This window comes from Podarcis bocagei (assembly GCF_964188305.1).
Source record: "Podarcis bocagei genome assembly, chromosome: 14".
In the NCBI taxonomy this organism is placed as follows: domain Eukaryota; kingdom Metazoa; phylum Chordata; class Lepidosauria; order Squamata; family Lacertidae; genus Podarcis; species Podarcis bocagei.
The window spans coordinates 14,282,993-14,299,007 of NC_138139.1; the positions used below are offsets into that span (position 1 = coordinate 14,282,993).

At 44.2% G+C, this 16,015-nt stretch overlaps 2 protein-coding genes and 1 long non-coding RNA gene across 5 annotated transcripts in view; 1 reads left to right on the plus strand and 2 right to left on the minus strand.

The window, feature by feature from the left end:
- Nucleotides 1–3,485, plus strand: part of GALK2 (galactokinase 2) — a gene marked incomplete at its 3' end in the record, with an annotated part of 67,645 nt that extends 64,160 nt beyond the window's left edge. The window contains exons 10-11 of one of the 2 annotated variants that reach the window (XR_014002006.1): nucleotides 75–210; nucleotides 3,278–3,394. Coding sequence is in view for 1 of the 2 variants with exons in the window: in XM_081170056.1 (XP_081026182.1) it covers nucleotides 3,278–3,485 (208 nt within the window). Of the gene's footprint in view, nucleotides 1–74; nucleotides 211–3,277 lie in introns of both variants that reach the window. The other variant, XM_081170056.1, reaches the window with a different exon arrangement.
- Nucleotides 3,486–3,750: 265 nt separating this feature from the next.
- FAM227B (family with sequence similarity 227 member B) overlaps nucleotides 3,751–16,015 on the minus strand; it is a 117,649-nt gene continuing 105,384 nt past the window's right edge. For both annotated transcript variants that reach the window (XM_081170044.1, XM_081170045.1), the window contains exons 14-17: nucleotides 7,717–7,793; nucleotides 7,057–7,131; nucleotides 4,869–4,938; nucleotides 3,751–3,964 (exon numbers count right to left, since the gene is read on the minus strand). In XM_081170044.1, coding sequence (XP_081026170.1) covers nucleotides 3,872–3,964; nucleotides 4,869–4,938; nucleotides 7,057–7,131; nucleotides 7,717–7,793 — 315 coding nt within the window. In that variant the 3' untranslated portion in view covers nucleotides 3,751–3,871. The remainder of the gene's footprint in view (nucleotides 3,965–4,868; nucleotides 4,939–7,056; nucleotides 7,132–7,716; nucleotides 7,794–16,015) is intronic.
- Nucleotides 12,218–16,001, minus strand: LOC308573310. The gene is made up of 2 exons (XR_014002022.1): nucleotides 15,224–16,001; nucleotides 12,218–14,461 (listed from the first exon to the last, which is right to left on the minus strand). It is a non-coding gene; the product is annotated as an uncharacterized lncRNA (long non-coding RNA).

The window sequence follows — 16,015 nt, forward strand, 5'->3', positions numbered from 1 at the left end:
AAAGTTTTCCAACATTTGGCAATTGTGGCCTGTCTCACTGTCAAAAGATGCAAAATCATTTCCTTGTTATTCAGGTCTTGATCCAAATCTACAAACAAATTCAAAAGAGCCAGACAAAGAATGAATTGTTTGTCCAGTTATCAGTGAGATCTCAGAAAATAATTTTGTCTAGAACTGTTTTACCTTGGGGTAGCCCAACCACTTACGCAGGTAGGTCCCAATAATCTGGTGCAATCTCTACCTTCCTTTAAATCCCAGATTTAAGACCTACTCCTTCCCCATCCTTTTAGAATCTCCTTACCCCCTAAACCAGGCTTCCTCAAACTCGGCCCTACAGATGTTTTGAAACTACAGTTCCCATCATCCCTGACCACTGGTCCTGCTAGCTAGGGATCATGGGAGTTGTAGGCCAAAAACATCTGGAGGGCCAAGTTTGAGGAAGCCTGATCTAAACTGAGGGCACCATAGGGTGCTACATGTCTGCCACTGTCTCTCATATCAGTTAGTGCTGAGACTAACCACAGGGATGTTTTAAGCTTGAGAAACCTCAAGTCATAGAAAGCAATTATGTATGTATCTAAGCTGTCTTCGTTATAGTCATAGGACAGGGGTGGCCAATCTGTGGTCCTCTAGATGTTTTTGGAATCCCAACTTCAGTCACCTGTAGTCAGCAGTCAGAGATGATGGAAGTTCTGGTTCAACATCTGGAGGACCACAGGTTAGCTACCACTGCTCTACAGAGAAAATCAGTTCAGGCCTTGTGCCAAAGTATGGTTAAGGAAACCTAACTATGGTTTGCCATATTGTTTGAACTGACAAATGTTTTACAACCAGTCAGGAAACTTCAACCAGAAATGGAGATTTGAGGTGAATTTGTAAATCATGGCTTGTGTCACCTATGGTTTATGTTATGTCTGGATTGCAGCTGTTAAAGCTGCTTGTGGAAGCTGAGGAACTATAGCAATAGGTTTGCTGAGCAGATAAAAAATGAGAGCCAGAAGATGGTCGAAATCAATGTTTCCATGTACATTTGGTAGCTCAAACTGTGGTATGGTAAGTGTGAATAATAGTTTGGTGTGATGTTTGAATTGAAATGGGATTCTTGCTCTGTGACAAACCTGGAAGCTGAATAAAAATGAAGAATGGCCACAACCATATAAATCCCCTGCTTTATAAGATACACATTAAGCAACACAGAAACTGATGGAGACGAGTAAGTGCCAATATGAACTGTGTGGTTATTAAGATTTCACTGAAATAAGAGTGCTATCAATTTTGGCAGCAATAATTAAACTGGTCTAGGAGATTTATGACAGGAAATGAATTGCATGCAACTAAGAACACGTTCATTTGGCTCTTATCTCATTCAGAAGATATTTTATTTAAGTAATTATTGTATTTCATCCTGGATTGTTCCACTGATGACTGATATTCCCTCCCTGGCCTTTTATTGCCTGTCAATGATTTAAAAAGCTGACTAACAAAAACATTTGCTTGATATGGTTATGGTAATGGGTAGCAACTGCATACATTAAATGGCTTTTATACACAATCATAGCCAGCTGCTATGCATAGGTTTAAAAATCCTTTCTAAAACCATGTGCCACAGCTTTGCTTGTGTCTATCAGATTTGCATCTCTTACAAGGTTTTGAACTGTGAAGCAAAATCTGCATATACAGATGTTTTTGGGTTTGCCAGCATATTTGGGTTTTCCTAAAGAGTTCCTGCCATATTTTTTTTTAGAAAGGTTCATAATGGTGAGGGTTTGGAGTGCCAAAATGCTTAGCCACTAATTGGTCAGCGCTACATTTTTTAAAAACCCACAGATTGATTTTGAGTTTCATGTTAGATTGTTGAAACCTTCTGTCATTTTGCCCATTACTTGGAAAAAAGTTGGAGGAGTTATTAATAAAGGAAGACTTCTTGGAAATACCACCTTAAAAGAAATTTTTCTTCTGAGCTCAACAGCACTGCTCTAAGTCAAGAGGAATTACTTCAAATTACTTCAAATTGCTAGATGGAGGAGACAAAACAGCTCAGTCTCTGGAACTGAGAAGGGGAATTCTCCTGTGAACTCTTACTCTGGTTGGCCAGCCACCTTTGTGGCCTGGTTCAGCCTGGGACTAATGCATGAGTTTCACTTTAACCCAACTCTGAAGTCCCATCATCATTTTTCCTGGTCAAGAATGAAGATGGGAATGGGTTAACAACACCAAGCCTTTGCTCCAAATTACCTTGCTAACCACCAGCTGCAAACTGCAATAACACACCTCCCCAAGTTCTGGGGTTCTTTATATAATAATGCAACTATTATTCGAACAAGCGCCATTCCCCTTTTGGAATACCAATTTACCATGCTTCACAAAGGCAAGCAGAAACCTTGACTGGGCCAATTTCAGCATTGTTTTAGATAGCAAATACATAGTATGCATTTTTAACAACAACCCCTAATGCTGAGTGATTAAAGTGTTTGGATGTTCTCTGACTGACACAACATTCCCTTTTCCTGCCTGTTGCTATAAATGGAAGGAGCAGCTGAATCTTGAAAAGCGTGAGGTGCCTCATCCTGATGAGCAGAACTGTTCAGCATCAGGACTTTACCAGATTTGGAAATTTATATTATGACTACTAACTGGGCATAAACTAAAGGATCTTTGCTGATGAATGCTGGTAAACAAAATGACATATTTCTTCTGCCTCCCCCTCAGTGCTTGCTTCTATAAATGCTCTAAAACACTACAAAGGATTGCGAATAACTTTGCCTTTGATGCAGACAGGAACTTTTAAGCATCTGGTCGGCAACAAAGCTTTAACGGGGGTAATAGGTTTAATTTAATAAAGGCCTGTTGGCTGCGCTTACTGTCTTTGATACACCTTTCCTCAGCAACCAGAGCCCTTCCGGTGCAATATAAGTCATCTGTTCTCCAAAACATAGGCATAGAAGAATGAGCAAATGTGGTTCATTCGTGACCTCTCTTAATATTCATGCTGGAGAGGTTAAAGAGCCCCCTGCCTGTGCATTGGCTTGCCTGGCTGAAGCAGGCATAACAAGCGATTAGGTTGTGGTGGGGACCAGATGGGAAGCCCTTCAGGACTGAATTAAGCACCCCACCACCCTGTTCACAGTTGCCTCTTCCTACTCTAAGCTTCTAAAAACGAGATGAATTCCAAGGCACTTAAGCGCACTGTGTTCAAGTGGGCATGTTGCATGCGACACACACTCTCCGTTTGACTTACGGCTTCGAAAATCTGTTTACTTGCTTTTTGTTCTTCTAGGCAATTTGGAGCCATTGGGTCGCGCCTGACGGGAGCAGGATGGGGTGGCTGCACTGTGTCAATGGTTCCTGTGGAGAAGCTGGAGAGTTTCCTAGCACATGTGAAAGAGGCTTACTATAAAAACAATAACCAGAGGTTAGCGCTGGGAGGAAACAGCCTATTTGCTACCAACCCTGGTGGTGGAGCGACAATTTTTCTGGAGTCCTAAAGTTGTGAAGTTGGCAGGACTTCCTACGCTACAGTAAACAAATCATTTGTTTGTTATTATAATGAGCAACGTCCATTATTAGAATGCATTTTGAAAAATAATTGTAATAAAATTAAGAGTTCTATTAATTGTTGTGATGTATTTTTCCCACAGAAATTATGCTTCTAAAAGAGATAATCCAAAACACTGATTTTTGTCTGGACTTTACAAAACTTTATTTGCCAAAACCTACTAATGTAAGAGAAAGAAATGAATCAGATGGAAATTTTTAAAATGCTGCTCTGTCTGTCTTTATTGACTTGAAGATAGTGGCGTATTTAATATCAAGTATGTCACTAAGCTTTATACACGGAATGAATCGGGTAGCTTTTGTTACACGTATCTTACTAAGGGAGGTCTTCAGCTGCTGAACTCACAGTGGATGTGGATGTAGATGCGGATGTGGATGTGGATGTAGAATGGCATGGCTTTGGGGTTTCCTGTTCAAACAAAACACCAGAATGAACTGTTGAATTAAGTGGAGAAAATAACCTAGCATGTGAAATGGGGGTGGTGGTTTGGGATCTGGCTCAATGCAATGGACCTCTGGCTCCATCATGCTTCCTTCTCCCACACACTCAGGGTAGAGAAAGTGGAACGAGAGCCAGGCAGTTAGTGAAATTCTCCTGCCATTTCTAACTTTGCCTTTCCATCTTAAGGGGTGCCCTCAAAAAATATTTCCTGCAACAGGCACCCACCCCTGGACACAAGTGAAATTCTTCTGGCCTTGCAGTTAAATGCCCAGAGAAACCCACAGAAGGGGCTAGTGCCCACCTTCTACAGCCTTAATGAGTCAGAGTTTCGGTGTGCAAAAGCAGCAGGAGAAGAGAGCTGAGCCTGATCATTTTGGGGTGGGGATCAGTCCATTGTGGTACTTGTAGGCTACCAATAGCTACCAGCCCTGTGACTGGGACAACTAGAAGCTGACTGGAGGAACCCAGAAAACCAAACAAATGCTGCAGATGGACTTCACGCTACAGGAAATACTAAATTGAGGTTGTTGCATCTCTGGACACTTAAAACCTGAATAGATTACTTCAGACACTACTGATCATTTTAAAGTTGGTGGGAAGGAAGAACTCTCATGTCCTTCAGAAATTCAGTGGAGTTGCTAGAGGATGGACCTGAATCCAGAAGTGGGCCAAAGATGCTGAGTGGGCTTTGGAGATGGTGCTTTCACCTTTTGCCTGCCCAGATGAAGAACAGGGAGACTTGAGTGTATGACTGGTATTGAATGGTAGGAAAAGCACAATCTTCTGGCCAACTTAAGTAGGTTTTCCACTCTTTATCCAGGCCACAAGATTTACTTAAAAACTGAAAATGGTGATCTCAAAAGTGACATACCCTTTGGCTTATAAAGCTCTCTGTTTGCAGCCTTGATTCAGTACGCTTCTTAGTGATGGTTGTCAACATCCTAAGAAAAGAATAGAGGACATAGTATGATTCAGTGGAATTTAGCTCTGTGTTCCAGGGGCCCCTCTTGTCACTGGCTGCACTTTTGTAGAAAACCACAACGTCCCTCCTACTTTAGTCTGGTCAAAGTGACATTCCATTTCATCTGTCTGAATTTCTAGCATATAGGGCAAGCAAACACAATGTGCTGCTTTCTTCAAAGTTCATGTGCTACAGGGTGAACTATGTCCCATATATATGCCTGTCTTTATGACTAGAACATAACACTTCTTGAATCTTATAAATCAGGAGAAGTGAATAATCTAACACTTCAACTGTTTTCAACATACCAATAAAAACGAGTCTGCCACCATCTGGAATTTAGGATTCACCTTTGCCAGCTCATGTGTTAAATTCCATTTCTCCTACACTCAACTTTTGGCCCACATTGTTGTTATTTTTATTATTATTTTGGAACATTTTAGAAATTGAATAGGCTATGGAAGCTGGTGCAGAGTTCATAGCTCCATTAGCAAACATTTGCACCTTGTAAGGGACGTTTCTTTGCTTACTTATTGTTCTTATACCCCAGCCTTCTTCCTGCTGAAGTCCAGGATAGCTAACAATATTAAAACAAAATAAAATCTCACACAACAATTACAGTTGTCAACCATCCATTACCAATCCTCAAAGACACTGGGTTGCATACAATATTAGCCCTACTGAGAGTAGACCCATGGAAAATAATGGAAATAGCAATGGAAAATAATGAAAATAACTAACAAATATATTCATTTAAATGAGTTTACTGTGAGTAGAACTTAGTTGGATGCAACCTAATGGACAAGAGATTATTCCTCTTAATGTGTGTGCAGCTAGCTAACAAAGGCCTGGCAGTTTTAAGCTGATGCCTAATTGTTAACTGTATGAGGGACAACCGACTCTCAGATAGGAGGGGATTCCATTAGTGAGGGGGGCACTACAGAGAAAGACTGCCACATGCCATGCCCCCAGGCCTTGCCCACTGACACCACCACCAGGGTCTCCCCTGAAGACCTTAGAACTTGGGCTGGAAGGTATTGTTGGAGGTGCTCCTCTAAGTAAGTAAAGGTAAAGGTACCCCTGCCCGTACGGGCCAGTCATGTCCGACTCTAGGGTTGTGCGCCCATCTCACTTAAGAGGCCGGGGGCCAGCGCTGTCCGGAGACACTTCCGGGTCACGTGGCCAGCGTGACAAAGCTGCTCTGGCAAGCCAGCACCAGCGCAGCACACAGAAACACCATTTACCTTCCCGCTATAACAGTGGCGTAGCGTGGGGGGTACAGAGGGGGCCGGCCGCACCGGGCGCAACATCTGGGGGGCGCGCTCGCACTCGCAGCTCTCTGCCCCTACCTGGCTCACTCACTCTCTCTCACTGCAGTGATGGCTGTGCAAATCCGATCCGAGCCGCTGGGTCGCCGCCCACTGTGGAGGGGGTGGGTGCCAGGCGTGCGGTGCGGAGAGAGAGCGAGGGACTATCTGGGGGAGGAACAGTGCAGCGGCCGCCCAGCGCAGCGCTGAGCGCGGGAGAGAGCCACACCAGCCCAGCCCAGGCAGCAGCAAGAAGAAGCTGGCAGCGGCGGCAGGTTAGGGGTAAAACCTCAGCGCCTAGGACTTGCCGATCGTCAGGTCGGCGGTTCGAATCCCTGCGGCGGGGTGCGCTCCTGCTGCTCGGTCCCAGTGCCTGCCAACCTAGCAGTTCGAAAGCACCCCCGGGTGCAAGTAGATAAATAGGGACCACTTACTAGCGGGAAGGCAAACGGCGTTTCCGTGTGCTGTGCTGGCTTGCCAGAGCAGCTTTGTCACGCTGGCCACGTGACCCGGAAGTGTCTTCGGACAGCGCTGGCCCCCGGCCTCTTAAGTGAGATGGGGGCAGAACCCTAGAGTCGGACACAACTGGCCCATATGGGCAGGGGTACCTTTACCTTTTATACATGTCTAACTCAGATGCCACTCCCATTTAATTCAATGGAACCTACCTCCAGGTTAGAGATCCACTAATCAGAGCCAAATCATTTGGCCCTGGCCATTATGTTGCTTACATTCCTAAAGATGAGAGCCTTAACCTTTTGCTACATAAAAATATATAGTTAAAAGCAAACCTCTTGTATGTTCTGTTAACTTTTTGTCTCTGGCGTTGTAAATGTGTTAGTTCATCAGCACACTTATGTTCAAAACTGAAAAGCAAAGCCATATGCATGACACACTTGCAATGTTATCCATAAGAACACACACACACTTTCACGCACCCCACTGTTTAAAACAAATAAAAAGCAAATATGGAGTTGTACATGAAATGCAGCAGGTTATCTCTGCTTTTCCAGTAAGTTTGCTTGGAAACCCAGCATTCCTCAAATCATTTGCTGCTGAGTAGCCCTGAAAGAGTGCCATTGAACAAGCGTTTTCTGGAGGGTGATCAGCATTGAGGATTGCAGCTATAGACATCTGCTATTCGTTATATGAAAATGAACAACTTGCACTGCCAAGAGTGACCAAAGTACCTGGGTGTCTGCAAGCTTATTGTGCAAGTTCATTGCTTCTCCTGACTCTGTAGTTTAGCATTAAAACATTGGAACATTAGCGGCAGATAATTCATAGAGCACATAGTGGGAGTGACTAAGGCAGCGCAATACGCCTTTGCCTTTTTGCTGCTTGGCAAGAAATCTAATTCATGCCATCCTCACGTGAGGTCCCCAAAGTACCCTCCAATTGTACACAGAGCTTTTTCCAAAGTAAAGACAGTTGCTTAATGAATGCAATACTTAAGAAAATCGTTGTGCCGTTTTTCTGCAATTTTTTTACTTTCTGCAATAGCATCTCTGTATGTCGGAGAAGCTGGTGTGCTGTTATTGCAGTCAAGGGAAATGATGTTTATTTTTCAGGCTTGTCTTTCTTTGTAACATTTATTTATAAGGCCAAGCTACAAAATCTACAACAAGCAAACATACATATGTGAATTAAGCACGAGTTAAGCAGACAGTCAAAGAAAAGAAACCATCAGGCAATTGTGACAGCCTGGTCTTATATACAATAGTTAAAATAAGGATAGAAGTAAAGCATAAAAGTACCAGATTTTCTATAAGGTTGGAGATACTAAGAATACTGAATACTGAAATATTGAATATTGAAAATGCTACATATATTGAGAATGCTAAGAATATTGAGAGTGGTATCTTAAAGCTGGGAGAAGAAGACATATGGTTCTATATTATATTTTGCTGTTCCAATAATTCATGAATAGAGCTCGTTTTTCAATAAATTTATAATCCTGTTTATTTTGTTTGGCTCTGAAATGGAATGTTAGTTTCCTTTTTCTTTCTTTCCAAAAGCCATTCTGTGACAGAAGGTGGTGTTGACATTTTCCACTGTCACTCTAGAGAGAAATACTTCTGGTGTTTTATGAAGCCCAACGCAAGTTGTAAATCAACATGTTGCATTTATTTCTTTAAATGGCACAATAGTATCATTTTGTGGGGGTTCAGTGAGCTGAGCAAGTATTTCCTCCCAGTGATGACTGGCACCCGCTGGGACTGGTTTGTTGCCATGCTCTCCGCTGCAGAATTCTACAAGGGCAGCACAGAAACTAAGGAGGAGGAAGCTGACAGTACTAATTCCAGGGCTGGTTGCAAGTAAGAAGGCAGGCAGGTGGAAGCTGGATGAGGTTGCTTCGGCAGGGCACCTTTGGCCTAATAGACTAGCCACCCCTGCTTTGTCTTAATAATCCCGTAAAGGTAAAGGGACCCCTGACCATTAGGTCCAGTCGCAGATGACTCTGGGGTTGCGGCGCTCATCTCGCTTTATTGGCCGAGGGAGCCGGTGTACAGCTTCCGGGTCATGTGGCCAGCATGACTAAGCCGCTTCTGGCAAACCAGAGCAGCGCACGGAAACGCCGCTTACCTTCCCGCCGGAGTGATACCTATTTATCTACTTGCACTTTGACATGCTTTCGAACTGCAAGGTTGGCAGGAGCAGGGACCGAGCAACGGGAGCTCACCCCATCGTGAGGATTCGAACCGCTGACCTTCTGATCGGCAACTCCTAGGCTCTGTGGTTTAACCCACAACGCCACCCGTGTCCCATATGATGGTATAAAACCAGAAAATGTGGAAGAGGCCTGCTTTTATTGGATTCCACAGGAACATAAAGAGCTGGTTTATCATCATCATCATCATCATCATTTATTATTTATACCCCGCCCATCTGGCTGGGTTTCCCCAGCCACTCTCGGCGGCTTCCAACAAAACACCAAAATACAATAACCTATTAAACATTAAAAGCTTCCCTAAACAGGGCTGCCTTCAGATGTCTTCTAAAAGTTTGGTAGTTATTTTTTGTCTTTGACATCTGGTGGGAGGGCATTCCACAGGGCGGGTGCCACTACCAAGAAGGCCCTCAGCCTGGTTCCCTGTAACTTGGCTTCTCGCAGTGAGGGAACCACCAGAAGGCCCTCGGACCTCAATGTCCGGGCAGAATGATGGAGATGGAGACGCTCCTTCAGGTATACTGGACCGAGGCAGTTTATACCATATACGCAGGTATAAATCAGAGCTGGTAGCATGAATACGTTGGGATGAATAGGAGCTTAATATTCCTTCTCTCGAGGAAACTAGAGAGAGAAAATTTGCACATGCGTGGGCAGAATTTCTACTAAAGGTTATTTTAAAAAAGAGTGGCAATGTAATATTTCATTACAGATTTACGTTTTCCTTTTAAGAAAAGGAAATATGCCCCATTCTGCAGATTCTCCTAGGAAAGTCCCAATGAAATGCTTGAGGCAATGACTGCGGGGCAGCAGTTCCCATTAACATGGCTGGGGGTGGCCGAAGCAGCGATGTCCAAGGCAGCAGGGCAGGCACCTGCGCATGTTCCGACAGTGCTCTTTCAAAACTCCCAATCATGTCGCAGGTCCTGTGCAGGAAGACATCTGCGAGATCGGTCTGTTTGTCTTCCCGAAGAATAATATACAAAGCATTATGATGCATTTTTAAGCAAAGCCTCGGGGGGGAAACTACAAGCGTCTGCATAAAATTGCTTCAATCTACCTAAATATTATCGTTTCTTTATACCAGTGGTGCATAACGCAAACCACGCCAAGGACCACTTTTACGTTTTTTATTAACCCAAGAGAGATGCGCCAGTATGTAAACCATAGAAAAAACATTTTTCTTACAATTTAATAATTTTCTTTTCAACCCATTCAGTTAACCTCCTTTCCTCTGTGTCCCATATCATACTCTTTCCTCTCCTCTCACACCACAGGTCTTTCTGATCTGAGCCATTCTCCATTAAGTCTCCTTAGCTCTCTCTGGACAACTGAAGACAGGTCTGCAGTTGCTTCTTTCATGGTTTTGGGTGGCCATTGGGCAAGATGCTCTCAGAAAGACCCACCTCTTCCTCCTTCTCCTCCCCACCACTGCTGCTCACCTTTTCCTCTGGGCTGAATCCACAGTACAGAAGTACCTTGGTTCTCGAACCTAATCCTTTCCAGGAGTCCGTTCGACTCCCAAAACGGTTCAAAAACCAAGGGGCGGCTTCCAATTGGCTGCAGGAGCTTCCTGCATTCAATTGGAAGCTGTGGAAGCCACATCAGATGTTCAGCTTCCGAAAAACGTTCACAAACCAGAACACTTACTTCCGGGTTAGCGGCATCTGGGAGCCAAGCTGTTTGAGTACCAAGATACCACTGTACAGTGGTACCTCGGGTTAAGAACTTAATTCATTCCGGAGGTCCGTTCTTAAGCTGAAACTGTTCTTAACCTGAAGCACCACTTTAGCTAATGGGGCCTCCCGCTGCTGTTGCGCTGCCACAGCACGATTTCTGTTCTCATCCTGAAGCAAAGTTCTTAACCCGAGGTAATATTTCTGGGTTAGTGGAATCTGTAACTTGAAGCGTATGTAACCTGAAGCGTATGTAACCCGAGGTACCACTGTACTTTCTCACTATTATTTGGGCATGCACAGTCTGCTCTACCAGGAGCGAAACTAGGTTTTATTTCACCCGGGTCAAAGACCCATTTGGCACCCCTATGAATGCACTTGCCTACACACATACTGTGGCTGGGAGCCTCAATGGCATCCCTCTGGAGGGTTCACCTGGGACAAAAATCCCAATAGCTACAGGTCCGCTCTACCTGCGTGAAGGCAGCCAGTGGGGGAGAAGGGTGTGTGTGTGCAGTGTTCAAAACTTCCATTGTTCTAGGCACATTTTGCGACAGAGAGTTCCATTAGCGCCAGCAATTTCTGAGCTCTGGGCGCAGCACTGTGCCTAAGATTTCAGAGTGGAAGGAAATGAGGTCCTTTTTCTGCCTCCCCATTTCCAGCTACTCTGAAAATTGGAGAAGAGACCCTCTTAAGAATAAGGGTGGGCAAGGGAAGGACTAGACCACATGAAAAATGAACATAATATTTTAGCTGCAATTCCTTCATTTTCAGCTTTGTGTTCTTGTTATATATACCATATTTTTTGCTCTACAAGACTCACTTTTTCCCTCCTAAAAAGTAAGGGGAAATGTGTGCACATCTTATGGAGTGAATGCAGGCTGCACAGCTATCCCAGAAGCCAGAACAGCAAGAGGGATTGCTGCTTTCACTGCGCAGCAATCCCTCTTGCTGTTCTGGCTTCTGAGATTCAGATTTTTCTTCTTCTTGTTTTCCTCCTCCAAAAACTAGATGTGTCTTGTGGTCTGGTGCATCTTATAGAGCGAAAAATACGGTATATAAAAAAGCGTGCCTAGACATTCCATTGTTGCACCTATAACCTAGGCTTAAGGTGCCATTTAGCTCCTAGCTTTCATATCTCAGTTTCTAACACTGCTCTTGTATGCGGAGCAATGCGCCAGGGTGAAAGAGTGAGAGAGATGATTGGGAACTGGGTTATTTCCTAAGTCATTGGTCTCTGTGAAATCAGTTGGGAATCTGAATTTAAAGCCTGGAGGCATGTGGAACCTTAGTTTTAAAGGGAAGCTCTGTAACACAAGTCAGATCTCTCACACCATGTTGCAATAAACCATCATCTACTAGCAGGTATGCCCCTATTCAGTGTTTCAGCCAGCCAGCCAGCCATGCCCCTTCCAGCTGACCATTCTACCCCCTTCCCCCATTTCCTATTTTTCTTTTGAAAAATTACTAAACAGGCAGTCTTCACTGGAATGTTTATTGGGGTGTGCAACACCCTGCCCTTAAATTTATTTATTTTAAAATACCTCTGCAAGTTTTAGATGCCTCCAAAGCACGCTAATGCCTCCATCCTGTTTTTCATTGGCCTCATTTTGGTTACAGTCCTGTTGTCACCTACCACCTGAGTCAACTATTAGAAGGAAGAACTGGACATATGAAGGCCTACACAATAACTAGAAATATCTGAAGAAGTGTGCATGCACACGAAAGCTTATACCCAGAACAAACTTAGTTGGTCTCTTAAGGTGCTACTGGGGGACACGGGTGGCACTGTGGGTTAAACCACTGAGCCTAGGGCTTGCCGATCGAAAGGTCAGCGGTTCGAATCCCCATGACGGGGTGAGCTCCTGTTGCTCGGTCCCTGCTCCTGCCAATCTAGCAGTTCGAAAGCACGTCAAAGTGCAAGTAGATAAATAAGTACCGCTCCAGTGGGAAGGTAAACGGCGTTTCTGTGCGCTGCTCTGGTTCACCAGAAGCGGCTTAGTCATGCTGGCTACATGTCCCGGAAGCTGTACGCCGGCTCCCTCGGCCAATAAAGCGAGATGAGCGCCGCAACCCCAGAGTCAGCCACAACTGGACCTAATGGTCAGGGGTCCCTTTACCTTTACCTTAAGGTGCTACTGGACAATTTCTTAATTTTTATTTTATATATTTTGACTGCGTCAGACCAACACGGCTAGCTACCTGAATCTAAGAAATATCACAAATGCAAACACACACAGTTCCCAATGCTGATGTAGCAGCCAAGGGAAATAAATACACCAGGAAATAGTATGTAAAATAAATAAGGGCCCCAAGAAAGGATTTACCAAATTTCCTTAAGATAAATCTAGGGCTGCAGAGAAGAGCCACAAAACAGATTTGATACAGCTATGTATTATTATTCGAGAGGAATCTGATCGTGGTAGGCTTATGTTAAAACCAAGAAAAGTCACACTACGATTAAACTCATTTTTGAAAAGTCCTGAACTCAGAGAGTTTTTCTTCTCAGGTAATTCCTTGTAAGAAAACCAACAGTGTCAGAATCAGAACAGAAGATTATGTTTACAAAGCCTTTCCTTTAGATACTCCAACAAAAACTTTCCAAAAGAGTTGATTTATATCTTTTCAGCTGGATTTGTTTTTAAAAGCCAGTAGCAATTAGAAGTTGGATTCTGATGAAGATGCTGACATAGGATAATGGTTACTGGCAGATCAAATACATGTAACTTGAAGATTTGAAGCATAGTGAAATATGCGACCTCAGCTGTCCAGTTCTGAAAATCCAGGAATGATACAGACACACTGGAAAGTGTTTGGAAGCCAGTAACAATAGTTTTAGATGTAGAAGGCAGAAGGACTAGTACCTAAATCTCCAGAAAGCAGTAACACTCACAGGAGCAGATAAAGAAAAGATGGAAACTTTCTTCTCTGTCTCTCAGGGGCAAACCTGTAACCGACCCCCTTCTTTCCCTCCAGACCTATAAAGGGCTTTTTGCCCAGCTCTGAGCTCTGATGAGTGTCCAGCATGAAATTCTGAAGGCTGGCTGAAAACTCACAGGAAAATGGAAGCTACTGCGACTAACAAAGATGAAAGCAAAACTGAAAAGTTGGCGCCAACAATGCAAGCTGGGAGAGGATATCTGAAAACATACACTCACAAAAAAGTCTTGCATTCTAATAATAATAATAATAATAATAATAATAATAATAATAATAATAATAATTTTTATTTATACCCCGCCCTCCCCAGCCAAGGCCGGGCTCAGGGCGGCTAACAAGCAATAATAAAAACAAGTTGAAAAGTCTAAGCAGATTCTGAAATGAGATGGGTGGTGTTCAACCTACAATTACTATAACGAAGTAGCATTCTGATCACAGATCAGTCTTTGAATCAGTCATTCTACAAAATTCATAATAAAGCATATCAGTCTGTTAATGTATGATGCCCCTGACTTCTAGCATTATAAGAGATGGAGAAAACCATTTCTCATCCATTTTCTCCAAACTATGCCTATTTTACACACTTCTACCATGTTGCCTCTCACTTGCCTTTTCTCTAAACTAAAAAGTCCTGAATCCTGTAACGTTTCCTCTGAGGGGAAAGGTTGCTCCTGTGGAAACATTTTGGTACACGGGAGAGCAGAGCAATAAGAATTATCATTAAAAAAAATGCTTGAGGGAATTCAGGTATTGATCTTTATTGGGAATGGTTACCTCTACCCAAATCCAGACTTGTTGGAAATGGTTATGTGTGTAAGACTGAACAAAAATTAATAAAAAGGACCCTCATCTCCAAAAACCCTTCCTAGTTTAACCGAAGGAAGCTGGCACAATGACTAGGCACTGCACCTTAAAATCATATTGTCAGGGCTGCTTCCAGATCCTAGCTCACAGAGGATCACGCTAGCCAGCGTTCACTTTATAAAAGTCTTTATTGAGTTATAGTTTCCAATTTCAAACTGCCGCAGGCAGCCCTACGTCTTATCAGCTAGACCGGCGAAGCTCCGTCTGAATCCCCGCCTCCTGTACACCAACTTAATAACCTCGCCTTACTCCACCTTTTCCGCCTTCCCCTCCTTCTCTGGGTCCCTCTGCCCCCCGTGGTCTCTTCCTTCCTGGACTCTTCTGACGCTGACCCCCCGGACCCTTCTGTCTCCTTGCGGCGGGCTTTAGGACCTGGCTCCCTTTCCAGGCTGCTTACTCTGCCGCCTTCCTGTGCATTTGAACTTGGCGCGCGCGCCCAACCTCCCACTTTCCGCTTGACCGTTCCTTCGCTCCCCGATGGGGGTGTGGCCACTCCTGACTCATGCCCTCCCCCCTGCGGCGAGCCGCCGGATCCCGATACCTGGCGCCCTTCCTCCCCACTGCGCTCTGTTGGGGACGTTGGCCCCGATTTCCAACTGCTGCTCTCTGAACCCCCTCTTGTCCCTTTTTCCTGGGGTTTCCCCTTGATCTCCCCCCTCGCTCTGGCCACTGGCGCTCCTTTCTGTGAATCTTCCGATTCACTGGAAAGACTCGGAGATCTCAGGTCGTCGTCATCGCTCATCTTTCCTTCGGACTCCTCCCCCTCGCTCTCTGTTTCCTCCCTTGCCCTCGCCTCTGCTCCTGAACCCCTGACACATATGAAATGAAAGGGATACAGCCTTCGACCCGGTACTAGTATTATAGCCAAAACCCAGTGTGTAAACTCTCTTAAAGGTTGGCTAGGTTATAGCAGGGAATTTTCAAGTATTACAATTCATGTTGAAGTTCAGGTTCCTAAATAGCACATTCTTAAGATCCCGGTGTCTAATCCAGATGTCGTATAGAGGAACACATCATTTTGGACAACTGGAATGTATTCCACCATAAGCCAGTGGGCAAACTCAGGACTTGAATGCTGCCAGAGGGTTTGGTGGGTGCAGTGCTCAGTTTTTTAAAAACTTTTTGCCTTCAGGAATCTCATTCCAGACTGATCCATCTGCTCAGGAACACCAAGATCAGCCATAGAACTCCTTGTGCACTGCAGCCCCGCCCCCCGCCCCCCGCACATTGCTGATCATTTGTGGTGAGCAACATGCTTTTCGAGTAACTAGTCTGCCATTACTAATTGAGAAACTTCCTGATCAGAATCCCAGGGTTCTCTGGAACACAGTTCTAAATCAGTAGATTATAGATGAGACACTTGGATCCCGAGATATGATTTAGCAGCCCAGTTCAGATATCATCTGGTGCAAATGGGAAAAAGAAGTTGCAGCAACTGATCCCAAACTCTTAGTTCGCCTTGGTGAAAAGGAAAACCAAATCTTCAGAAGTGCAGACTTAAAATTCTTCAATTCTCAGCACTGCACCCACCTAATATCCTTTAAAAAACCGAATTCATCCCAATTTTATAAATACAGCTGAAGTTACATTTTTATTTTT